The sequence below is a fragment of the Hemiscyllium ocellatum genome, chromosome 2 (genome assembly GCF_020745735.1).
Source record: "Hemiscyllium ocellatum isolate sHemOce1 chromosome 2, sHemOce1.pat.X.cur, whole genome shotgun sequence".
In the NCBI taxonomy this organism is placed as follows: domain Eukaryota; kingdom Metazoa; phylum Chordata; class Chondrichthyes; order Orectolobiformes; family Hemiscylliidae; genus Hemiscyllium; species Hemiscyllium ocellatum.
Genome location: NC_083402.1, coordinates 48,886,479 through 48,913,861, shown reverse-complemented (window position 1 = coordinate 48,913,861; position 27,383 = coordinate 48,886,479). Strand labels below are relative to the sequence as shown.

Below are 27,383 nucleotides of genomic sequence, written 5' to 3'. Positions count from 1 at the left end.
AGATCTTGGAAATGGCTGCCAGACTAGTCAGACCCCTTGGCATCATGGTAGCCCACAAACCTACTAACACAGTAAACAGCAGCTAATGAACGTGAAAGACCCTATACAGACAACCAGCAAAATTAATGTCATTTACTCATGTCATTACCTTGCAAGAACTATGACAAACAGGCAGAAAACAGGCCACCAGAATACATGAACATCAACTATCCACAAAGTCATGACTCACTTTCTCTAGTATACTTACATATGGATGAGGCAGAATACTAATTTGACTGGGACAACAAATCTATCCTAGGACAAGCCAAGCAGAATTCCTAGAAGCATGGCATTCCAATCGGAACTCTATTAACGAGCACACTGACTCAGATTCCATTTACCAAAGAACAGGAAATGACATCACCACAGGAAAAGACATCACCAATCCAAGGAAACCCAAAGATTTAAATAGAAAGTAGGCTTCACCAGGGCTTCATTCGGAGGTTCACTGAAGATGTTACCTAGTATGGTGACGAAACATCTGAAAACAAACCCTCCAGCTCAGCAAGCAAATGTACATCCGGAACCTCAACCTGAGCTCCAAGTCTTCTCAAAACTTCTAAATCTATTTTTGACAAAATCTGTTCAAGTTCAAGTAGTGGAATCAATCCTAGCTTCTTTAATTCAGCAACAGGTCTTTCTTTAGCTGCAAGTACTTGAGAAAGTTTCTGAATTTCCTCCTCCACTTTAGTAAGTTCATTTATCAGCTCTTCTCACTCATCACGTCATTGCACCTCCAAGGTCTGAAGTGGTAACCGCATCTTTGACTTCAAGTGTTGCATCAGCTTGCATCAGTCCTTCATTAGAAGTCTCCATCCCTCATCCTTTCTTTATAAATAACAGACGGTGGCAAGGTATTTTTTTTCAATTAAGTACCAGTCCCAGTCGCCTTCCCACCCGCTCCCCCCCCCCCCCCCCCCCCCCCCCCCCCCCCCACCTGCAGTGGCAACACCAACACCCTGCTCTGTCACTCAATCCCTCTGTATGCCACCAACTGCTACTGCCACCGCCTGCTCTCCCTCCTCCTGGAGCCAACAAATGAACTTCTAAAATGTATCATAAAACACCCAACTTTCATACCATTGCTCTGTATTCAAAAACACATCCTGCCTTTGTTGGTTCAATAATGGTGTTGTATTAATGGACTTCCAGTTCTCAACCTCATTAAACTTCACCCCAATCCAAACAGATAGGATCTTAAGCGCAACCAAGTCATACTTACCAAACCTCTGTGTTCATTAACCTAAAGTAACTCCTCCTTCCCCAGTTCTTTAAAGTTCACTCCTTCACATAAATCACTTTATTCTATTGTTCCTCATCTTTGCAACTTCCTCAAGGCACACAATTGTCCAATAACAATGAATTCTTCCCCATCTGGTCTCTTAAACATCCACCAGACCCAGTTCCTCATCACTGGCGACCATCTGTTCAGCCTTGTACAGTTAAAGCTCTGACATTGCTTTTTTTTTTAAATAAAAGGCATTAAAAACTACCCTACATATGTAAAAAGTGACATGACAAAGCCAATAGAAAAAGATGCAGGTAGTTGCTGGATTGATAACGAATTAGGTTCCTGCACAAGTCGATTCATACACAAGTCAGAAAACTGTGCAAGACAATATAAAGTAGCCCTTTGTAAGTAGAGCAAATGTTCATGTCAAATATTTAAAATTACACCCTCTATGGGATCATGTTCACAATTCAGACACATGGAAATACAGAACCCCCTGTACAGGAGAAAACATATGCTTTATAAAAGCTGGTGGAATTATTATACAATGTGCTGGTTAGTCCTCAAAGGAATTTAAATGGGTCCATTTTGAGAAAATTCCATTATAGAAAGGAGGCATTAGTCTTAGAGAAAGCCTAATAATATTTTAGATTGAGTCTGGATTGCCCAAAACTGTACAGTTAATTCCTAAAATTAGGAGGTTACAGGATACTCTGCTCATCCAGGGAATGAGTGAATAACCACACTTTCCTCCAGTAGAGGAATCTAGAAAGAGAGTGAGTAACCTAGGCATTCATATCAAGTTAATGTTCATGTACCAGGATTTCTGAGTGCACTCCTTCAGGCAGATCTTTGTCTAACACCTTCAAAGCATCATGGGGAAGAGCAGAATGGTCTTATTTAAAATTAACCCATATCAGCCTTATTTTAATCAGTGCTGTTTGGTCCATCATCGGTGTGAGTGAAAACACACATGTAAGAGATGAGATTGTCTAGTGCAGAACTCAAGAGGGTGCTATTGTTACATTCATAGGTTGTGCTTTCAAACATTTAGATTAAAAGGTAGCAGAATCCATATCCATAAATGAAAGGCATACAAATAACACAATAACTGATGCCACTGAACCAAAAAAGGACCTATACCAAATCTGAATTTGTAACATTGTGTTTTAAAGTTGTGAATCTTTCTCAACATTTATTTAAAACCACTGATCTTGAAAGTCATGAAGCAAGGCAAATCGAGATATTCATAACGTTAATTATTTGATAGGAGGGATATTTAATAAAAGGGGAAGAAAATAGCATCAACAAGATTGTAGTAGTAATGCTAATAAAGGTGAAGATCAGTGAGGCAAAGGGTGTACTACTGATTCAGATGCTTTGGTCTCCTTGCACCTAACTTGGTCTTGAAAAGTCATCATGAGATGGTACACAGCTGTAAAGTGAACTTGAAGTGTTAAAATAAGGTGATAATGGAGAATCAGAGGCCTACATGGGAGGTTAGCTAAGCTAAGGGATGGTGCATGTGGGAAGAATAAGGGATCAAGTCCCACTAAAAGGCATTAAGCATTTCGGGCTGCATATAAACGTTAAGAATGTGCAGAGGTGCCATCTTTGGAACGAAACATTAACTTTGGTGCCTCTTCTCTATTTCATCAAGCAAAGATCTAAAAATTAACATAAAACCTCCACAGGTGTTATGGCTAAGATTATTCCTTCAAACAGTTCCAGGAAGCAAAGTATGATTTGTTTCACATCTCAATGCTGTTTGAGAAAACCTGCTTGTAAAATTGCCTGAATAACAATGATTATACTTGAAGCAAAAACTCTATGGAAAACCTTGGGATGTTAATGGACGTTTTTCTTCCAAGAAGCAAATCAGACAAAGCATTAAGGAAATGGAAGGAACAGCAATTAGTTAAGAACCCTTACACAGAGGAATGGAGATTTTAGGGATGGGGAAGCAGAGATAACGATATTGAATTATGTTACAAACATAAAAGGGCAAAGTAATGTACAGACTTAAACAAAAGGAAGACAATTGTGAATCTAAGTTGTGAATTTAAGAAGCAGGTGAACACTTTGAGCTTCAGATTTTTAAAAAATGAAGGACACAGTGCATAGAATTACAGGTTTGGTTGCAATGGACTTTTTTCTAGGATCAAAGGCATTGAAAATAGTGGTTCAGCATCAACAATTTCAAGATGTCACAGCAAATGAAATGATAAGACCAGGTAGTTGGGAGAAACATAGGCAAAGTTTCTTCCAAAATCTAAATGTGAAGCAAATGCAAACTCGAATTTTCTCCAACATGCAGAAGATAGTGAAGTAAATGTATTTCCCTTGGTTTAGGAGCAATGAATACTGAAGTTGGTGTTCAAAAAGAATTCTCTTTTTACTAAATCAAGGAATTGACCAAGAGATATTCTAAGTGAAATGCTTTACTTTTACATAGAAAAAAAAGCAGTAACTTACCTAATCTCATCTGTGTCTGGAACTTTGGTATATGGCAAGATGGCTCGAACTCTCCTCCTATCCTCAACAGGCTATAATTTTGAATAGGAGAAACAATTCTTAATTTTAACAAATAAAAATAAAAAAGTAGAAACTAACTATTTTGCTCAAAAATGTAGGTTTTCAAAGGAAGCATTTTATGACTGGTCTCAAGGTAATAATACCTTTGTGAAGAACTAATCTTTACAAACTTTCAACTAGATGGAATTGTTGAAAATTTGACCCAGTCAACTGAAACAAGGTCCTGCTTAGGGAACAAAGCCACCTCAAGTCAGAACCGAGAGATATGAAATGTTGGAACCAATACTTATTAGAGATTCTAATTTAAGCAGATTAGTGGAACTCCAACTCTCTTCCTCCCTGAGAAACTGACACTATTCCTCCAGAAATCAGCAAGCTGACAAAAAAAGTGAGTATTACACTGAATTCCATCTATCACACTTTTGCCCATTCACCCAGTCTATTAACTTGCAATTTGATACTATCATTTATACTGTCTACAATGCTGCCTAACTTTGTGTTATCACAAAATTTGGATATATGATTTTCTATGCTATTATCTAAGTAATTTTTTAAAAAGTGAATAATTGAGGCACTAACAAGATCTTTGTTGGACACCATTAGTGGCATTCTTCAAGTTATGTACCTACACCCATCACCGTTACTTTGTCACCTGCCACTGAACCAATTTCACAGCCATATCAGTAATGTGCCAGTAATTTCACATAGTTCCATCTTCATTAACAGCCTGACACATGGGGTTTGAATCAAATGCCTTCTGAAAGTCCAAATAAACAACATTCCCTTGTCCACTACAGGAGTCACCTCTTCAAAAAAATTCAGTGATGTTTGTCAGACAAGATCTACCAGCCAAGAATCCATGCAGATTTTCTCTGATTATCTGAAAATTGTCAAGATGTTCAGTTACCTACCTTGGTTATAGACTCCAACAATTTCCCACCCTAGATGTTATCACAAAAAAACAGATTGTCTGGCCATTATTATTAAAGTCTTGTATTTATGGGCTTGCTGAGCATACTTGGAACATCACTTTACTACATTACAATAGTGATTCCACTTCATACAAAACTGCATTGGTTGTAAAGTGCTTCAGAGACATCCAGTGACTATGAAAACAGCTATATAAATGAAAGCTCTGTCTCTCTTTTCCAATGATAGCCTTCACAATCCCCTACAGCAACTAAAAGAAAATATATCGATTCTTCCCACCAAATCTCATTGACCTCATGCAATGTCTGATTTTACTTCTAAATTGAGGATTTTAATCAAGAAATTGGTTTTAAATAATTGAAAAACAGGTTTTCTGCTCAAGGCTTGGTGTAATAATCACGGTCACTTGGCAATTGCATTAGAATATTTCTCTTTCTTGGTGACATTAAAGTGAGAATTGTCTTGCAGTAATAAGTAATCACATTTGATATGTCAACACCTCATATTGTAAATTACACCAATGCTATTTGACACCAAATTTCCAATTCTCTAACATTCAACTCTAATCCCCATAAATTTCACACGGTACTTATTTGCTTCCTAAAAATATCTTGTTTTCTAAGAAGCCAATTGTTTAACACAATCAATAAGATTACATGACCCCAAAAATGGTGTATAATACATATTTCAGATCTGAAAAAAACAGAAAATGTTAGAAATATTGGGACAGCCTTTCATCATTACGTTATAAGATGTAAATCCATAAGGGACCCCATAATGCTCCCAATACACGAATACACTTACCAAACTCCAAAAACAAATGAGTTAGCTGAACTCTTTCATAATGCCCTTTGATAATTCACTAAATGTTCTGGTAGACAAGCAATGCAAGGACAGAGTTGTGTTTAACCAAGGTTCAAAACTAATGGGTTAAGTGTTGCTCAAGGTGCCAATAATTCACTGAACTCAACAGATTTTCTGTGGATTTTGCACTAGAACTTACTATGATACCCATGCTTGGAATGGGGGTCCTGTGTGAACAGAACAATAAACTATATTTGCTTAACAATCTTTCAATTTGATTGGATAATGAAGAGGGAACAGTTTCAACTTGGATGTACAAATTATAATATTAATTTAATAAATCATGTACAAAGAAAAAAATGTGAAGAAAACATATGGTTTGAAGGGAAGAAAAATGTTTTAAACAAAATTTTTAATCTCCAGCAATAAATACAATCTGAAAGAATGAGGCTTCACACTTGTAAAAATTTATTTTTAGTGCCAAAGAAGTTATTTCATTATATTTAAGACTTAATGCACTTTCAAAAATTAACCTACACTGACAAGACAAAACCACTTCTGCTGAACCTTGCATCCATCTATCACACAAGTTCAGAAACTTCAAACATTTCAATTACATTACCATACCAATTCTCCTCAGTAAGATATCATGACCATATAGCATTATTTCACCGGACAAAGTAGAAATGGTTAATTATTTCTGCATTCGTTGGACGTTGTCAGATTTACATTTTAACAAAAAAAACTGTTAACCTCAACCTTATCTGGGCATCAAAATCCAACTTATTATAATAACAAAAAGGTCAAGAAGGAAAAATTGCACCTGCACATTCACTGCATGACTTAATATACAATAATGATGCCTTAGCAGCATATAGCTAATTTTCATGCTGCAAACGTTCGGAACCTATTATACAAAACCCCCTCCCTCTCACATCCATTTTTGCATCTGGTTTGAAAAGTTAAAATGGACAATAAAGAAAAAGAAAGAATGAAGATAGAAGAGACAAAGAGCAAGAGCAAAAATTAAAAGAAAGCTGAAGTGGGGTTCAAAAAATGATAAGGGCTTATTCCCGAAACGTCGAATTTCCTGTTCCTTGGATGCTGCCTGACCTGCTGCGCTTTTCCAGCAACACATTTTCAGTTCAAAAAAGGTTAAATTAATAACTTGTAGAGCAAGATCTAATAAGACATAGAATAAAGGTGGGAAGAAAACACAAGTGAGTGCATGAGTAGACCACAAAAAAAACGATCCAATGGACCTCTTCATATATATAAAAAAAAATCAGCCAGCTTTTGATTTATAAATCAAAATTTCTGTTTTACATTGGTCCACAAACTCTTCTCAATTATGAACTAATGCATTTACCTCTGGGGGTGCTACTGGAAACAGAAGCTTCTCTCCTTTTAATAAACAGGACACATGGCTGTAGTAACCTATCAAATCTGAGAGCGAAGAAAATCGTCGTCCACCAATGTAATAATCACCGCACATTGCAATTATCCTAGAATGAGTAGTAAGACCATAAAGTTATACAATTAATTTGATTCATAATGGCAACAGATATATGTCATTAATTTTCCCAATGTAAAAAAGATGTTGAGACAATAATTTGACATGCATAGAAACTATCATCAGTTGCAAAACAGGTTGAATTGCCTTCACTAAAACTATTAGATTTTCTGCCAGAGATAGTTACAAAGAAATTGAAGGATTAGACAATGCCATTGGTCAAGCAAGCTGGATTCTCATTCTTCAAGCCACAATAAGCTTTCACATCTAGACTTTGCCACTAAGAAAAACAAAAGGACTAACAGCAAAATGCAAGAATCTCAAATTGCTACAGCAGCCCAAAAAATCTGAAACTTCATATTACAGATATCAATATGAAAAGCACCTAAATGCACAACTTAATGATATGCAGTTAACTTAAAGTAATAAAGCTCATTTTTAAAATTGTTCCTAACCTAAAAAGAGCTAAGACCAATGCATCTCAATTAACACAGCAGAAATATATTCCATCCAACAGATTAAGACTGTCACTGGTTCACATCCCAAATAACAGAGCAGAAATACTTTTGTAGATGGGAGATTTGTAAAGACTTTTCCTTTTTATTTTTCTTTACTGTTGATTCAAATAGAAAAATAACAATTTTAGTCATCACAGGTGAGGTGCTGGAAGATTTGAGGTTGGCTAACGTGATGTCACTATTTAAGAAAGGTAGTAAGGACAAGCCAGGAAACTATAGACCAGTGAGCCTGATGTTGGTGGTGGGCAAGTTGTTGGAGGGAATCCTGAGGGGCAGGATTTACCTATATTTGGAAAGGCAAGCTCTCATTAGGGATACTCAGCATGGCTTTGCGTGTGGGAAATCATGTCTCACAAACTTAATCAAGTTTCTGGAAGAAGCAACAAAGAGAATTGATGAGAGCAGAGCTGTAGATGCGATCTATATGGACTTAAGTAAGGCGTTCGAAAAGGTTCCCCATGGAGACTGATTAGCAAGGTTAGATTTCATGTAATAGAGGGAGAACTAGCCATTGATACACAACTGGCATAAAAAGGTAGAAACAAAAGATGGTGGTGGAGGGTTGTTTTTCAATCTGGAGACTTGTGGCCTGTGGAGTTTCACAAGGATCAATGCTGGGTCCACTACTTTTCGTCATTTATATAAATGATTTGAATGTGAGCAAAAGAGGTATAGTTAGTAAGTTTGTAGATCACACCAAAATTGGAGGTGTAGTCAGCAGCAAAGAAGGTTACCTCAGATTTCAATGGAATATTGATTAGATGGGCCAATGGGCTGAGGAGTGGCAGATGGAGTTTAATTTAGATAAATGGGAGGTGCTGCATTTTAGGAAAGCAAATCTTAGCAGGACTTATACACTTAATGGTAAGATCCTAGAGAGTATTGCTGAATAAAGCGACCTTGGAGTGCAGGTTCACAGCTTCTTGAAAGTGATATCTTTCCTCCTCACCCTAAATCTATGCCCTCTAGTTCTGGACTCCCCACCCTGAGGGAAAAGACCTTGTCTACTTATCCTATCTATGCCCTCATGATTTTATAAACCTCTATAAGGTCACCCCTCAACCTCCAAAACTCGAGGGAAAACAGCCCTAGCCTATTCAACCTCTCCCTATAGCTCAAATCTTCCAACCCTGGCAACATAGGTAGATAGGGTAGTGAAGGCGGCGTTTGGTATGCTTTCTTTTATTGGTCAGAGTATTGAGTACAGGAGTTGGGAGGTCATGTTGCGGCTGAACGGGACATTGGTTAGGCCACTGTTAGAATATTGCATCTCCTTCCTATCAGAAGGATGTTGTGAAACATGAAAGGGTTCAGAAAAGATTTAAAAGAATGTTGCCAGGGTTGGAAGATTTGAGCTATAGGGAGAGGTTGAATCGGCTAGGGCTGTTTTCTCTGGAGTTTTAGAGGCTGAGGGGTGACCTCATAGAGGTTTATAAAATCGTGAGGGCATAGATAGAATAAGTAGACAAGGTCTTCCCTCAGGGTGGGGAGTCCAGAACTAGAGGGCATAGGTTTAGGGTGAGGAGGAAAGATATTTTAAAAAAAACCTAAGGGCTACTTTTCACATACGTGCATGGAATGAGGTGCCAGAGGAAGTGGTGGAGGCTAGTACAATTGCAATATTTAAAAAGCATCTGGATGGGTATATGAATAGAAGGGTTCGGAGGGATATGGGCAATGTGCTGGCAGGTGGGACTAGATTGGGTTGGGATATCTGGTCGGCATGGATAAGTTGGATCAAAGGATCTTTTTCCATGCTGTACATCTCTATGACTCGAAAGCCAATGTTTGTTGAGAGGTAGCTTAACCTTTCAAATAACGTAAACTGGCACTCACTGTAACTGCTGCTTATACAATTGCTGGTTCAAGCACTATTAAAAACAATGTTTGTAGACAAGCTGGAGCCAAGAGCTGTGTACAAATGGAGATTCAGCAGGCAATAAGTAGCTGATTGATAACTGGTCACTAGTCCATAGTCCAATGATAAAGGCCTTCTGCATGTCAACAACAATGTGATTGGCTTCCATATAACTGAATAGTTTGGGGTGGTGAACAAGATGGGGAGAAGCCATCAGATCGCCTCAAGAACAGTCGCTGTCTCTGTTCTCAGCAGTAAAAACAAAAAGAGATCAATATATTTCCTGTTGCTGTAAGCTGTGGCTTTTAATTAAGAAGTCACAGTCCTTTAATAAGTGTGAACCAGTCACCCTGTGCCTCCTGCAAAAAACTGATAATATCTGTAGAAGGAAATCTAAAAGCAACACTGTGAGAAGCCCAAGAATCATCTCAGCAAATCTTGCTAACAAGGACAACTGCTTTTCCAGTCTTTCCCTCAGACCATAACATCCATTTTTTTTCCTGCTTTGTCTACATGCATGTATGGAGTTGGAACTTAAAGGGGGGCTGGAGCTTTAACTCATTGAGTTATATACCAACGGTTCATAATTTCTTGCCTCTAGCTGGAGTCTTTTTTTAATATAAGAAATGATAATTGTTGTTTATTACAGAAACCTGATCCATGCTTTTTGTCCATCTGGGTCTGAAAATTAAGTCAGTCAGGAATTCTGTGAGATTTTAAAAATATTTAACTTTTGGGATGACTCTCAGAACAGCAAGTCTTGATTACCAACACATTATTTTTATATACTTCAGTGAGATAATCAGATTTTCAGTTCTATAGGTAAGTTTATTTGGTGGAAGACTGAAGGAGATCCACAAAACAGATCTGCAACCTCAATAGTTGGAAATTACTCTTGCAAATGAAGTAAGTATCCTATTCAATGTTTTTCTACAAGGTACTATTTCGTGTTTCAATACTCTTTTAGGTGCCACGCCAACATGTTTGATTAAAGTCTGACAAGTACTAAATTCTTTACAATCTACAATAACCATGAAAATTAAGGGCCAATTCGAAATAATTTCAAATAATCAATGTTCTTGACATAAGTCTTAATAAAAACTCATCAAATAAATCCTTGACTTTGAAATCAGATATAAGCAAGTCCAAATGACTTGTCAAAAAAGTTCCCAAATTAGTTAGAACTCAGCAGTGTGACCAACGCTACACTGCATTTTCATTAAGATTGGTGAACCAGTATCAGTTTTAGAAACATAGCTGTTTTTTTAAATAGAGGAGATAAGTTACATATAATTGTAATTTTCAAGGAAACAGACACAGTATGTTCATAATGCCCCATCCCACTCTCTATCTAATCCCTCCACCAACCCCAACATAACTGCAGATATAAAATGTTAAACATATCACCTGAAATGATTGACCAAGCCTGTTTTACTTAGAAACGAAAGCACAAATGAACCTGGTCTTCGATCACTTTCCCTGATGAGATAGCTTCCCGATCGGCCTGCCTGACAAAGCCGCTCTTCAGCGATTGTACGATCCAGCTTTCCATGATACCACCTGAAATAGTAAAATAAGTAAATGCTCTTAGACTGCACCACAAACTACAGACAATATGATTAATGTAGTAGCTCTAGACAGGCATTAGTTGAAGACACCTTTTCTTAATAATCAATTTGAAGGAATCTATAGTCAGGAAATCACGACAAATATGTGCATATTTTGACAGGATGTTTTTCAGTACAGATTTTAACCACCAATTTCTTTTTGTCCAACAATGATTCTTTCTATAAGTTTATCATCAAACTCAGATGCCACTAAAATATCACGCCAGACAAGAATAATTAATATTACATAGATTCATCATTGTAGAAAATCTGGCAATTTTAAATATGCATCTTTCAGGATTAAACTAATTAATTCTTTGAGAGGAATAAATCTCCAGCATAAAAAATGATGCGGCAGGAAAATTAGAGCTATTGGAAAGTGGAAGTATGGATAATAAAAATGGTAGCCAAACTTCTAATACCCTTCATTCTCAAAATGCCATATTTGAAAGTACATAAAAGTAACATACAAGTTGGTAAACAATAAAATTTAACATGAGATGTTAGAATGGGTAAAAATAAGCTCCGAATACAATATTGATGACAGTAATACAGGAGCTTGGGGGGGGGCGGGGAATACTGATTACTCTATCCACCTCGCACTGGTGCATGTTGTTAATAATTTAGATTTTGTTTTAAATTGCAGAAGTTGATTAAATTTGTACGTCGTGACAAATCAAATGTGATAATGGAATCAAAAGCTTAAAATTATAGAATGACCTCAAGCAAGGTATATGAGGGAGGAGAAATGAAACAATAGCCAATTAAACTAATACAAACTAGTGTAAGGTACTACACAATGGAAGGAAATGGATATGATGCTGAAACGTCCTCGCATGAAGTTGAAATAGTTCTAGTAAGTGCTGACAGACTCAACTTGCCAAGTAAGTCCCAGCAGAATATACCAGCTTTTAGCACAGAGTCAGAACTAAAGCCAGAGGGAGCAAGAAAGAGGTACCAATTTTAATTCTGCCACGGTCTTTCCCCAACTCATTTCTATAATTCGTTATAGCTTCACTCCAACTCATTCCATCTGATGCCATCCTCTTAACCAGTCGCCTTTAACAGTTGTTCTTTCAACACTATTCTCAAAATTTTCTTACTAAACTCTTTGCTACTTCTTTTCATCCATTAGCCCACACAAAATACACTGCTATCTAAGCTTTAAGTCACCCCTCACGTTTCTATTTCTTGTTATGTCTCTGTAATGTGCCTTGGAAGGACGTTGTGCATCAGAGCAGATGCTATATAAATAGGGAATTGCTATTTAGTGAATTATATCTTATTTGTATCAATGGCTAAAATAAATCATGCCACACTTGGAAAGTGTCTCAATGATGTCCCATTAGTTTAAAGTATGTACTAATTTTATTTGAAAGGTCTCCTAGCCAGTTCCCATCCTCCTAAGAATGCAAAACAGTAGGCAATAGACATTTAGCACCTTGAGCCTTCATAGTAGGATTATGGTTGGCTAACTCAACTCCACGTTCTTACTCCGTTCCTATCTTGCCATCTTTCCATTCCCAAAATTCCATTTATGTGCAAGAAGATAAGATTTGATAAGATTGTGACTGATGTAATCAAATTACATTACTGCCTACCCCCTATCAAGACTCTACCTACCTCTCCGTGAAAACCTATCTGCTTCAAAAGCAGAAACAGCAGCATTCGAAAGACTCATGACCGCAAAGAAAAAATTCTCCTTATTGATATCTTAAATTACGATCACTGGTTCCAAATTCTCCCAGAAAAGGAAACCTGCTTTCCAATCCATTCATTCAAGATGTTTTCAGAATCTTATGTTTCAATAAAGTTACCTCTGACTGCAAGTTCCAGCAAATACAAGCCTCACCTGTCCAACCTTTCCTCATCAAATTACCTGCCCATTCCAGATATTAGGCGAGAGCAAGTACTGCAGATGCTGGAGATTAGAGTCAAGAGCGTGGTGCTGGAAAAGCACAGATCAGGATAAATCCGAGGAGCAGGAAAATCAACGTTTCAGGCAAAAGCCCTTCATCAGGAATGAGGCTGGGAGCCCCAGGGGTGGAACAATAAATGAGAGGGGATGCGGCTGGGGGGGGGGGGGGGGGGGGGGGGGGGGGGGGGGGAACTGAGAGTGCAATAGGTAGATGGAGGTGGGGGATGATAGAGCGGATAGGTGGGAAGGGAGATGAATAGACAGAACGAGTCATGAGGACGGTGCTGAGCTGGAAGGTTGGAACTGGGGTAACGTGGGGGGCAGGTAACAGACGGCACAGTCTAGATGTGGTGTGTTGGAGGCAGACGAAGCAGTCCATGGAAAGTAGGCAGGAGTGTTGACTGAAAAAGTGAGCTCTGAGGCGGAGGCAGTGAAGGAAGTGTTTGACATCACAAAGCATATTGAATTCATTGATGTGTGAATGGAGGGGGATGGAGATATGGCCTTTGCTGAGGACTGATCGCTTTAACTTGCCCTCCCACTCTGCCGAGGACATGCAAGTTTTGGGCCTCCTCCATCGCGACTCACTTACCACCCGACGCCTGGAGGAAGACCGCCTCATCTTCCGCCTCAGGACCTTCCAACCCCATGGTATCAGTGTGGATTTCACCAGTTTCCTCATTTCCCCTCCCTTCACCTTACCCCAGTTCCAACTTTCCAGCTCACCACCGTCTTCATGACCTGTCCTAACTGTTCATCTTCCTTCCTACCTATCCGCTCCACCCTCCCCTCCGACCTATCATCTTAACCCCGACCTCCACCTCCAACCACCTATTGCAATCTCAGCTACCTTCCTCATAGCCCATGCCCTTCCCATTTATCTCTCCATCCCAGAAGTTCCCAGCCTCATTCCTGAAGGGCTTTTGCCTGAAACATCGGTTTTCCTGCTCCTCGGATGCTGTCTGACCTGCTGTGCTTTTCCAGCACCATACTCTTCATTCCAGATATTAGTCAAGTAAACCTTCTCTGAAATGCTTCCAACATACTTACATTCTTCCTTAAATAAGACATGTATTGTACAGAAGACATGTTCACAGTACTTCAAATGTGATTTCACTAATGCCTTATAGTACTGAAGCAAAACCTTCCTACTTTTGCATTCAAGTCCTCTCACAATAAATAATAAATACTTTCTAAATTACTTGCTGCATGTACTAACCTTTTCAATTCATACTTAAGACGTTTAGATCCTACTACATCAAGCGCTGAAACTTCTCACTATTTAGAGAAGATGCTTTCGGTTTTAATTCATCCTGCCAAAACTGGACAATTTCATGTTTTCCCACATTATACTCCATTTGCCAGATCTTTGTCAATTAATCTGTCTATAATTGAATTGTGACGACTTTACACCCTCTTCACGACTTTACTTTCTGACCTATCTCTGAGATCTAGGAGAAAGTGAGGACTGCAGATGCTGAAGATCAGAGTCGAGTGCGCTGTGCTGGAAAAGCACAGCAGGTTAGACAGCATCCGAGGAGCAGAAGAATCGATGTTTTGGGCATAAATCCTTCATCAGGAATGGCTGACTAAGGGGTTATGCCCGAACCATTGATTTCTCTGGCCTCGGACACTGCCTGACCTGCTGTGCTTTTCCAGCACCACACTATCGACAATCTCCAATCAACAAATTTAGCAATTAGCAATCATTCCTTCCGTCCTTTCATCCAAGTCATTTATACAAAGTGCAAAATGTTACGGTCCTAACATTAATGCTTGTTATATCTTGCAAATCAAAAAATGACCCACTTATGCTTGCTTTGTTTCTGCTTAATTCACCAATACTATAACAATGCCAACATGTTATATCTAACATCACAAGTTTGATATAGTACATGCTCAAATATCTTCTGGTAATCCAAGTACAACACAGCCACTAGTTTTCTGTTATTCATAGCAAAGAAGTCTTAAAGTTAAGTTAGACATGATTTCCTTTCCACAAACCATACAGACTCAGGCTGACTAACTTGAAGATTTTGAAGTACTGTTGGTTCTGATATAACACAATAGTTCCATTCTCACAAAATAGTTGTACCATTTAAACTAATGGGGCCAGAACCACATTATCGCCAACACAGGTAAGGAAAGTTTGCATTCTATGAGTAAAATTCTTCAAGCGTGTTAAAGCCAATTTGATGTTGAAGAAACATGCTTTATAGCAGTACAAATTGTACCCCCTATAATTTTTTGTTTTAATAATAGCCTTTTCTCCCATATCAGATGTTGAGCTAACTGCCCTTGCAGTTCCTGCTTTCAGTCTCCCTTTTTGAACAAAAGGAGTTGTTTCCCTATTTCCAAACTAATGGAACCTTTCATAAATCTCTGGAATTTTAGAAAATTAAAACTAGCGCATCAACTAAAGCCACTTTTTTTAAGACTAAGTTGAAGTTCATCAGGAATTGTCAGCCTGCAGTTCCAACAATTTGCTCAGTATCACTTACCTAGTGACTGTAAATTTGTTTAGTTCCTCTCCCCCTTCCACTTCTTGCTTGATAGCTCTTTCTTTACTTGTATCCTCAGGTGAAGACTGATGCACAGATCTTGTTCTGTTCATTTGCCATCCCTTATTTTCCTCTACTAACTTCCCAAACTAATTTTCTATAGGATCATTTGCCTTCTCATTTGCAAGTTGTAACAGTTAGCCTTTACAGTACCTCTGAGGAAGTTTCTCAAATGCACTTTGGTTTGATTTAAACAGCTTGTGTCACACACATACAAATTTGTAACTACACACAATGAATTTCTAAACTGCAAGTACATAAAGAATCATGGTACAGTCTTTTCCATCCTTACGACGGATTGTTTAAATTTTGCTTAAACACCTTAAAATTACAATCTAATCAAAGAACAGTTTCAGATGAAATATCTTATACAAAGTTGTATAATCAGCTTCTAAAGATTTTACAGCAAATAAAAAGGACAGAGTCCAATGAATGAAAGAGGATAAAGTTCCTCCTCGGTGTTCCAGAAATATACCTCCACATCACCACAAACATAATGCATTGCAACCAATATAGTTTTACTAAAGGCAGAGGCTTTTGAGTGACAGGCGAAAGATCTAAGAATTCAATGGATAGACTCAGGGGACCTGGGAATACATTAAAATGAAGAACACCAGTTCTGAAGAAGGGACACTGGATCCAAAATGTTAACTCTTGATTACAGAAGAACCTCGATTATCCAAAGGACACAGGCGGGCAGTATTTCATTCGGTTAATCAAATTCATGATAATCGAATGCCGGATAAAATAGTTTAGCCAAGCATCGAGATCTTATGATCTTGCTGGATAATTCGATATTGGGATAATCAAATGCCGGATAATTGAGGTTCCTCTGCAATTTCCACAGATGCTGCCATACCTGCAACTTCTGAAGTCCATAGTTCTTTCATAGTTCTTTCGATTGTTTTGCTTAGCGTTAAAAACTAGATATAGCTTGAACATTAATTTACTGAACAAATTTTAAGACTGAATTTATAAAGATCTCTAAAATCACCTAAGGTTCAATCGTATCATTAAGCTAGAAATGGCTATCTTTACATAAACATCTATGCTTCTAGACATAGAGCAATATGCATAATAAAACAACAGCATCGCTTCCAAAACATCATACAATGCTTTCAACTCAACTTTCTTCGCTATGGAATTCCAATTTTTATCAAAAATCAGACAGACTGTCAAATTTAAATACACCATGCAGACAAAATCATGAAATCCATTTTTTTGAACATTACCGCAAAATACAAATTTTCAAAATGTGATTTAAACAAGATTCACTGCAGCAAACACTGACATTTCCATTCAAGCTCTCCCAAACACAAAGCAAAAAAAATCAATAATCTATCAATCATTCATGTTTTGGTTGCAGTTTTACAAGAAGATCATCATTAAAGTTCACAAAATTTAAGCAATGCATATGCCAAATTAGTCCTGTAGGAAAACAAATCAAGCCAAGATTAACAGTATTGCTAAAAGAAATGTAAAAGTTATAATATGCCACAGATATACTCTAGAAAACCATTAACTAAAGCTGAAATCATGCATAATATTCAATTGCAAACATTACACGATTATATACACTAGAAATATATAACCATCGAGGTAAAGCTATTTTGAATCATGGTGAGGGAGAGAGGGGAACATTTAATTTAGCACAACGATACAGAAACATAAAAATATTGATTAATCTATTTTATCAGAGAAGTATTCAACCACTATGAAGTATTTTTATTGCGGTTATTATAGATGAGAAATTCCCACAACAAAGTATAACTTCTAATGAAAACAGGAACACTCCATTGCATTGTACATTTCTTTACATCCTTACAAAATTTCAAAGTATTATCTTAATCAAAAGCAACTGACATGTTTGTTACCTGCCTCATCAGTGCACTGTACTAACTGCACTACAACTAAGCATGGAATTTATTGTTACAAGGTGGCGAACTCAGTCATGCAGCAGTTTGCAGTTTGGTAAATCAGCTTTATTAAAGCATCTCTGAAAGCAGAATGTCAGAATTTATCATAATCAAAATGCAACAGAAATGTACCGATTTTTCAAAAATTCTTAATGTCCGAGCACTGGCAAACAATATTAATTTCAATTGGTTTACTGAAAATTTTAATCCGAATAATTCATACAAAAACCTGAATCTCTGCCAAAAATAATAAGCAGTATTTTCTTTTCGTCTGAGATATTCATGCACAATGATTTATATTGTGGAGACTGAGCATACGTTCAATGCCCAATATTCCAGGGTACCTCCGTGTGCGAAACTAATTAAGTACTTTTTACTCTGTCACTGGCTTATGAGAAACCATTCACTAGCTTGGTGGCAAAATATATTGGATTATTTTTGTTTTTGGAAAAATTGAAAAAAAAAAGTAAGAAACTGTTCTAAACAGGAAACTCTTGGGACTTTAAGGCCAAATGCATTAAGCTGTCAACAGACCATGTAAGCAATTGGGAACAGGCTGGAATTAGAGGGGCAAATGGAATAGAGCATATATGTGAACAAAGATTTGCACATGCAGGAAGACAGAACAGAAGCAGGCAAACTACTTCAGTTCTCATTTTGAATTTTTTTTTAATTTTGAAAGTAGTGGTGAACGATTTAAGTAGTGCAAACAGGGATAACATAATGGGTAGTGATATAATTAATTAGACTAAGTGGATGACCAACATCAATATAGAAATTGACCATATCCAACACTGCAATAGTGGTATAAGAATATGGCAGAAGTGGGTACTGCAGATACTAAAATTAAGAGTCAAGATTAGAATGGTGCTGCAAAGCACACCAGCTCAGGCAGCATCCAAAGAGCAGGAAAAAAAAATCGCGTTTTGGTCAAAAGCCCTTCATCAGAAATCTATTAGTAAAATATGTATTATTTATATCTATTATTACATCTAACATGTAAAAATTAAAATATTTTAAAATATTTGAATTTAAGTGTGTACAAAACAATTTTCTGATTCAGTATGTGGATGTACCTACTACAGAAGGTGCAGCACGGTGGCACAGTGGTTAGCACTGCTGCCTCACAGCGCCTGAGACCCAGGTTCATTTCCCGACTGAGACGACAGACTGTGTGGAGTTTGCACGTTCTCCCCGTGTCTGCGTGGGTTTCCTCCGAGTGCTCCGGTTTCCTCCCACAGTCCAAAGATGTGCGGGTCAGGTGAATTGGCCATGCTAAATTACCCATAGTGTTAGGTAAGGGGTAAATGTAGGGGTATGGGTGGGTAACGCTTCGGCGGGTCAGTGTGGACTTGTTGGGCCAAAGGGCCTGTTTCCACACTGTAAGTAATCTAATCTAATCTAAAAAAGAACTTGACTGACTCTTGGGAAATAAGGCAGGGCAGGTGACTGAGGTGTCAGTGGGGGAGCACTTTGGGGCCAGTGGCCATTATTCTGTTTGATTTAAAATAATGATGGAAAAGGACAGACCAGATCTAAAAGTTGAAATTCTAAATTGGAGAAAGGCCAATTTTGATGGTATTAGGCAAGAACTTTTGAAAGCTGGTTAGGGGCAGATGTTCGCAGGTAAAGGGACGGCTGGAAAATGGGAAGCCTTCAGAAATGAGATAACGAGAATCCAGAGAAAGTATATTCCTGTTAGGGTGAAAGGAAAGGTTGGTAGGTATGGGGACTGCTAGATGACTGAAGAAATTGAGGGTTTGGTTAAGAAAAAGAAGGAAGCATATGTAATGTATAAGAGAAAGTGAGGACTGCAGATGTTGGAGATCAGAGCTGAACATGTGTTGCTGGAAAAGCGCAGGTCAGGCAGCATCTAAGGAGCAGGAGAGTCGACGTTTCGGGCCTGAAGAAGGGCTCATGCCCGAAACATCGATTCTCCTGCTCCTTGGATGCTGCCTGACCTGCTGCGCTTTTCCAGCAACACATTTTCAGCTATGTAAGGTATAGACAGGATAGATCAAGTGAATCCTTAGAAAAGTATAAAGGAAGTAGGAGTATATTTAAAGGGAAATCAGGAGGGCAAAAAGGGGACATGAGACAGCCTTGACAAATAGAATTAAAGAGAATCTAAAGAGTTTTTACAAATACATTAAGGACAAAAGGGTAACTAGGGAAAGAATAGGGCCCTTCAAAGATCAGCAAGGCAGCCTTTATGTGGAGCCGCAGAAAATGGGGGAGATACTAAATGAGTATTTTGCATCTGTATACTGTGGAAAAGGATATGGAAGATATATACTATAGGGAAATAGATGGTGACATCTTGCAAAATGTCCAGATTACAGAGGAGGAAGTGCTGGATGTCTTCAAACAGGTAAAAGGTGGATAAATCCCCATTCTAGGTATACCCTAGAACTCTGTGGGAAGCTACAGAAGTGATTGCTGGGCCTCTTGCTGAGATATTTATATCATCGATAGTCACAGGGAGGTGCCAGAAGACTGGAGGTTGGCTAATGTGGTGCCACTGTTTTAAGAAGAGTGGTAAGGATAAGCCAGGGAACTATAGAGCAGTGAGCCTAACATCGATAGTGGGCATGTTGTTGCCGAGGGAATCCTGAGGGTCAGGATGTATATGTATTTGGAAAGGCAAGGACTGATTAGGGACAGTCAACATGGCTTTGTGCAGGGGAAATCATGTCTCACAAACTTGATTGAGTTTTTTGAGGAAGTAACAAAGAGGATTGATGAGAGCAGGGTGGTAGATGAGATCTATATGGACTTCAGTCAGGCGTTCAACAAGGTTCCCCATGGAGACTGATTAGCAAGGTTAGATCTCACGGAATACAGGGAGAACTAGCCATTTGTATATAGAACTGGCTCAAAGGTAGAAGATAGAGTGTGGTGGTGGAGGATTGTTTTTCAGACTGGAAGTTTGTGACCAGTGGAGTGCCACAAGGATTGATGCTGGTCCTTTATTTTTTGTCATTTACATAAATGATTTGGATACAAACATAAGAAGTACAATTAGTAAGTTTGCAGATGCCACCAAAATTGGTGGTGTGGTGGACAGCGAAGAGGGTTACTTCAGATTTCAACAGGATCTGGACCAGATGAGTCAATGGGCTGAGAAGTAGCAGATGGAGTTTAATTCAGATAAATGCGAGGTGCTGCATTTTGGGAAAGCAAATCTTAGCAGGGCTTATTCACTTAATGATAAGATCGTTGGGAGTGTGGCTGAACAAAGAGACCTGGAGTGCATGTTCATAGCTCCTTGAAAGTAGAGTTGCAGGTCGATAGGATAGTGAAGGCGGCGTTTGGTATGCTTTCTTTTATTGGTCAGAGTACTGAGTACAGGAGTCGGAGGTCATGTTGCGACTGTACAGGACATTGGTGAGGCCACTGTTGGAATATTGCGTGCAATTCTGGTCTCCTTCCTATCGGAAAGATGTTGTGAAACCTGAAACGGTTCAGAAAAGATTGACAAGTATGTTGCCAGGGTTGGAGGATTTGAGCTATAGGGAGAGGCTGTTTTCCCTGGAGCATCGGAGGCTGAGGGGTGACCTTATAGAGGTTTACAGAATTATGAGAGGCATGGATAGAGTAAATAGGCAAAGTTTTTCCCCTGTGGTCAGAGTCCAGAACTAGAGGGCATAGGTTTAGAGGAGAAAGATAGACATAAAAGGGACCTAAGGGCCAACTTTTTCACGCAGAGAGTGGTGCGAGTATGGAATGAGCTGCCAGAGGAAGTGGTGAAGGCTGGTACAATTGCAACATTTAAGAGGCATTTGAATGGGTATATGAATAAGAAGGGTTTTGAGGGATATGGGCCAGGTCCTGGCAGATTGGACTAGATTGGATTGGGATATCTGGTCAGCATGGACGAGTTGGATTGAAAGGGCTGTTTCCATTCTGTCCATCTCTGTGACTCTATGACTCTATGTCAATGGATCAGTACATTCTATGTAAGTCCCATTACAAAAGGGACTTCTAATGTAATGGATTAACATGGAGTTATCAGCTACATTGCTAGCAATGTTAACGCAATAGTCGTGTTCAAATGTTTTATATAAAAATCGAAATAATTGAAAATACAATGTTTTAAAGCAAACACCCAATTGTATTTCAAAAATTAAATTGATCTGAATCTTTATCCATATGCACAAAGAAGTAGCAGGGCAAATTGTTTTAAAAATTACCATTTTCTGACATTTATAAATAGAAATATGGATGTAAATGCAAAGCGATCAAGGTACAGACTTACAACCACTTGTCTGACCTTAGCTACAGTGCCATAGACAATTCATGGCATTATACTTCAAGAAACCGGTTGTGAAAAACAAGTGAGGAAGAATCAAATGACTCACTTCTCTTCCCTTTTCTTGTTCAACTCCAAGAACCCTTTTTCTTTGGAAAGGTTATGCTTGCCAATTTAAAGTTTACTTAATTTTTCATGGACTCTGTCACAAAGAAAAACAATTCATGTTTTTGAGTTTAAATAAATAAGAATTTAGGTTTATAATACTTAACATAAATCCTGAGTAAAAGATAAAATATGCCCAAACTTCAACAACACTCCAAGCTTGGCATCATTCAAGACAAAGCAACCAGTTTGACTAGCACTCTGTTCATCATTAATACTGACTCCCTTCCCCACCAACGTATAGCTGCAACAGTGCATACCATCTTCAAAACACACTGCAATATCTCACCAAGTTAAAAATTACACAACACTTGGTTATAGTCCAACAGGTTTATTTGGAAGCATTAACTTTCAAAGTGTTGCTCCTTCATCAGGCACAACCACCTGAAGGAGCAGTGTTCTGAAAGCTAGTGCTTCCCAATAAACCTGTTGTTAGACTACAACCTGGTGTAGTGAGATTTTTAAACTGTACATTCCAGTCCAACACCTGCACCTCCAAATCATATCTCACCAAGGCTTTTTCCAAAGGACTTTCCAAACTCAAAAACTCTGGCTGGCTGGAAGGGCAAGGGCAGCAGTTGCATGGAAACATCAGCACCTGCAAGTTCCTCTCAAAAGACATATACCATAGAAGTCAGGAACTGTACTGCTATCCCTTCATGGTTAAAATCCTGGAACTTGCTTTTAAACAGCACAGTTAGTATAAATACTAAATGAATTGGAGGGATTCAAGAAAGCAGCTCGCCTCCCCCTCTCCGGGGAAAGTAGGGTATACTACAAATTCTGACCATGTCAGCAATGCCCATGTCCTGTTAATTAGTATTGTTTCAGCTTAGACTATTTAAATAGTACATCCCAAAGTTTTATCTTCTCTAATTAATAAATCTAATTTCTATTTAAACTAATCAACATTGATGGTTTCTATTGCCTCTCTGGAGAGTATGCCCAAAATATGACATTTATATTGCAATATTGTTTTCTATGAATAGGTTTGAATTTTCCTGTACAAGCTCAGGCCAAAGTTTTCTGTTCCACTGCAACTGGGAATATGAAATAGCAATATGTCTCCACCTTTTCTATCCCAGTGGAAACATTCTCAATTTACCCAAAGCTTCTTCAATCTTTTCACCCTCTTGATCATTTCAATTGCACTCTTCAATTATTATTATGCATTGAGGGAAGAGAATACACTAATGCCAGAAAAAAATAAAAGTTTTGCATGGATATAGTATTTCTCTTAACCACTGTGCATGTATCAATGGCTTGCAGTTAATCAAGTATCACTGTTGCAATCTACAAAATGCAGCAATCAATTTGCGCACAGCTAATTCCCACAAACTGCAACGGGATAGTAGTCAATGTATTTTTTTGTAATGTTGATTGAAGGAGAAATATTAGCAGAGATATCAGGATCAAATGAGGGGAATCATGAGGGGTTATTGACTTCAAGTTTGAAAAATAAGTAAATCCAGTGAGAGATTGAACTTTTCAAAATTGAGTACAGAGAGAGAGAGAAACAGGAGAGGAGGAGCAAGTGAGAGAATGAGACAAGACAAAGGGGGCCAGATAGAAAACATATGCAACACAGAGAGCAGGAGAGAGGTACAGAGGACGAGCAAGTGAGAGGGGGAGAAAAGCACGAGTGAGTGAGAACAAGAGCAATATGTGAGCAAGAGACAGTGAAAGTGAGAAATGGAGAGACAGGAAGTGAGTGCAAGAGAAAGCCAGAGACACAAAGAGAACGCAATGAAACATTCATCCAGATATTCTCATCTATGCATAATCAAAGGCCAGAGAAACCCTAAAAGATGCACATCAGAACCCCTTAGAAATCCTGTTTCAATGACTATGAGATAATCACCCCAGCGATTTAGACTTCTGATAGTAATTACCCAACTTCTGGAGCCATCTAACACTTGGACATCTTATGGAGCTGTGACAATATCCCTACATTTTAGCATGAAGGCTTAGGTTTAAGTCCTACCCATTCTTGAGGGTGGGTGAGTAACATTGCTGAAAAGGTTGATTAAAAAATATAACATTTATCTCATCAGCCACTCACACGGCACCCTAAACACTTTATCGACATGCCTCATCTCCACAACTTTACAAGAAACTTTGGATGTTTAAACTTTATTTACTGGAATACCAGTATCATAAAAAGGAAGCAAGGCTTCCCACAAAGATTTCCCACATCTTTTTCTGTGAGGTTTCCTATTTCAGTAGACTTCTGCAGAATCTTCCATTGGATGAGGGGCCTGAATCTTTGCAGGTTAAGAACTGTGTTCTGTTTGCTCTGGGTTGGAAATGGGGAGTTCGAATCAAATCAAGAAAGAAAATTTAGGCCAGGTTTGCCAAAGAAATGTCAGAACAATTTGACAAGTAATTAAGAATAGAGAAAAAGACAAAACATGGGAGCACTGGACTACACACAATTACTCTTTCACATGGACAAGATATTCTGCAAATGTTTATGCACAGAGCTACCTTCTTAAAAATTGTTCTTCTCACCAAATTATTGATGGGGAAGATTTAAAAGCAAAACAGCACTTCAGAACTCATCACTATTAAAATGATAATAATTAGGCTTGCCTTTAAATATTTTGAAGCACCATTAGAATTCATGAATCTTTTTGGCATTCCTGGCAGATTAATTGAAAAAGCTCCAAGAGACACCAGTTGGTTTAAATTCTTAAAGCACTTCTTCAATTTTCATACATAATGCAACCAAACATTCTTGCTTAGCAGTAAAGCAAGTTATTATTGAAAATCTATGATTTGAGTAGAGTTTGTGCAGTACATGTAGTTCCTAGATTGAAAACAGCATAGGATTCAAAGTTAATGCTTACTTGAAATGAAAATCTATAAAATATGTACATGCAGGAATTAATCAAAAACTGATGTTTTTAAATCACCTTAAAATTGTTAGAGTTCTGAAATGGGATGTTTCACAAAACATTTACCAGTTGAAGAATGCATTTAAGAGGCATCAACAATTAGAAACAATATCGGTTACTGTTAGTTAACTGAAACGCAGAGGTGATCATTTCAGAGTTCTAATTCCAAAGGGGCAGACTGCTCAAGCATAAATTAAAAGTAGAAAATTAACATTTGGCTTAGTAACACCAACGATCAACAAGCGAAGTTAGAAATAATTCTTAGTCTACAGGTGTTAAGATGTTCAGAGGCAAAGTTTGCCATAATTAACAATCACACTTCTAAAACAGTAATGCAGGAAGGCACAAAATGAAGGCTGGCATGCTGAAAAAATTAACAGTTTGTTCAATTAAACATTATAACTATTGTTCACGGAATCAGGAATTGACATCAAGAAGTCATTTCTAACATTACATCACATGTTTCAAATTGATACATTGAATTTAAAACAAAACATTCAAGGGACACAGATGTCACTGGTTGGCTAACATTTCTAGCCTGTCCCTACCTTTGAGTGAGCTATCTTCTTGAACCACTGCAATCCACATGCCATGGGCTGACTCAGAATACCTTTCAAAAGGGAGGTCCAAGATTTTGATAGAGCAACAGTGAAGGAATGGCAATACATTTCCAAGATAGGGTAGTGAGTGGCTGAGGGGGGAACGTGCAGGTTGTACTGTCCCTGTATAAGACCATAAGACATAGGAGTGGAAGTAAGGCCATTCGGCCCATCGAGTCCACTCCGCCATTCAACCATGGTTGATGGGCATTTCAACTCCACTTACCAACGTTCTCCCCGTAGCCCTTAATTCCTTGTGACATCAAGAATTTATCAATCTCTGCCTTGAAGACATGTAGCGTCCCGGCCTCCACCACACTCTGCGGCAATGAATTCCACAGGCGCACCACTCTCTGGCTGAAGAAATGTCTCTGCATTTCTGTTCTGAATTTATCCCCTCTAATTCTAAGGCTGTGTCCACGGGTCTTAGAATCCTCACCTAATGGAAACAATGTCCTAGCGTCCACCTTTCCAAGCCATATATTATCTTGTAAGTTTCTATTAGATCTCCTCTTCATCTTCTAAACTCCAATGAATACAATCCCTGGATCCTCAGCCATTCCTCGTATGTTAGACCTACCATTCCAGGGATCATCCATGTGAATCTCCGCTGGACACGCTCCAGTGTCAGTATGTCCTTCCTGAGGTGTGGGGACCAAAACTGGACACAGTACTCCAAAATGAGGCCTAACCAGAGCTTTATAAAGTCTCAATAGCACAACGGTGCTTTTATATTCCAACCTCTTGAGATAAAAGACAACATTGCATTTGCTTTCTTAATCAAGGGCTCAACCTGCATGTTTACCTTTAGAGAATCCTCGATTAGCACTCCCAGCTCCCTTTGTACTTTGGCTTTACGAATTTTCTCACCATTTAGAAAGTAGTCCATGCTTTTATTCTTTTTTCCAAAGTGCAAGACCTCGCATTTGCTTACATTGAATTCCATCAGCCATTTCCTGGACCACACTCCCAAACTGTCTAGATCCTTCCGCAGCCTCCCCACTTCCTCAGTACAACCTGTCTGTCCATCTAACTTCGTATCATCGGCAAACTTCGCTAGAATGCCCCCAGTCCCTTCATCCAGATCATTAGTATATAACGTGAACAGCTGCGGCCCCAACACTGAACCCTGTGGGACACCGCTTGTTACCGGCTGCCATTCCGAAAAAGAACCTATTATCCCATCTCTCTGCCTTCTGTCAGACAGCCAATCCTCAATCCATACCAGTAGCTCACCTCGAACACCATGGGCCTTCACCTTGCTCAGCAGCCTCCTGTGTGGCACCTTATCAAAGGCCTTTTGGAAGTCTAGATAGACCACATCCACTAGGTTTCCCTGGTCTAACCTACTTGTCACCTCTTCAAAGAATTCCAACAGGTTTGTCAGGCACGTCCTCCCCTTACTAAATCCATGTTGACTTGTTCTAATCCGACTCTGCTCTTTCAAAAATTTAGAAAGCACATCCTTAATGATGGATTCTAGAATTTTACCAACAACCGAGATTAGGCTAATTGACCTATAATTTTCCATCTTTTGTCTTGATCCTTTCTTGAACAAGGGGGTTACAACAGCAATCTTCCAATCATCCGGGACTTTCCCCGACTCCAGTGACTTTTGAAAGATCTCAACCAATGCCTCTGCTATTTCCTCAGCCACCTCCCTCAGAACTCTAGAATGTATCCCATCGGGGCCAGGAGATTTATTAATTTTAAGACCTTTTAGCTTTTCTAGCACTTTCTCTTTTGTAATGGCAACCGTACTCAACTCAGCCCCGTAACTCCCTTTAATTGTTGGGAGATTACTCATGTCTTCCACTGTGAAGACTGACGCAAAGTACTTATTAAGTTCTTCTGTTATTTCCTCATCTCCCATCACTAGATTTCCAGCATCAGTTTGAAGTGGCCCAATGTCTACTTTTACCTGTTGTTTGTTTCTTATGTATTGAAAGAAACTTTTACTATCATTTCTAATATTACTGGCTAGCCTACCTTCATATTTGATCCTCTCCTTCCTTATTTCTTGCTTTGTATTCCTGTTTG

The 27,383-nt window shown here is 38.6% G+C and overlaps 1 protein-coding gene across 2 annotated transcripts in view; it reads right to left on the bottom strand.

The window, feature by feature from the left end:
- rasa1a (RAS p21 protein activator (GTPase activating protein) 1a) overlaps positions 1 to 27,383 on the bottom strand; it is a 191,209-nt gene that overhangs the window by 133,808 nt on the left and 30,018 nt on the right. For both annotated transcript variants that reach the window (XM_060836608.1, XM_060836609.1), the window contains exons 2-4: positions 10,836 to 10,988; positions 6,909 to 7,044; positions 3,746 to 3,816 (exon numbers count right to left, since the gene is read on the bottom strand). In XM_060836608.1, the coding sequence (XP_060692591.1) occupies positions 3,746 to 3,816; positions 6,909 to 7,044; positions 10,836 to 10,988 (360 nt within the window). The remainder of the gene's footprint in view (positions 1 to 3,745; positions 3,817 to 6,908; positions 7,045 to 10,835; positions 10,989 to 27,383) is intronic.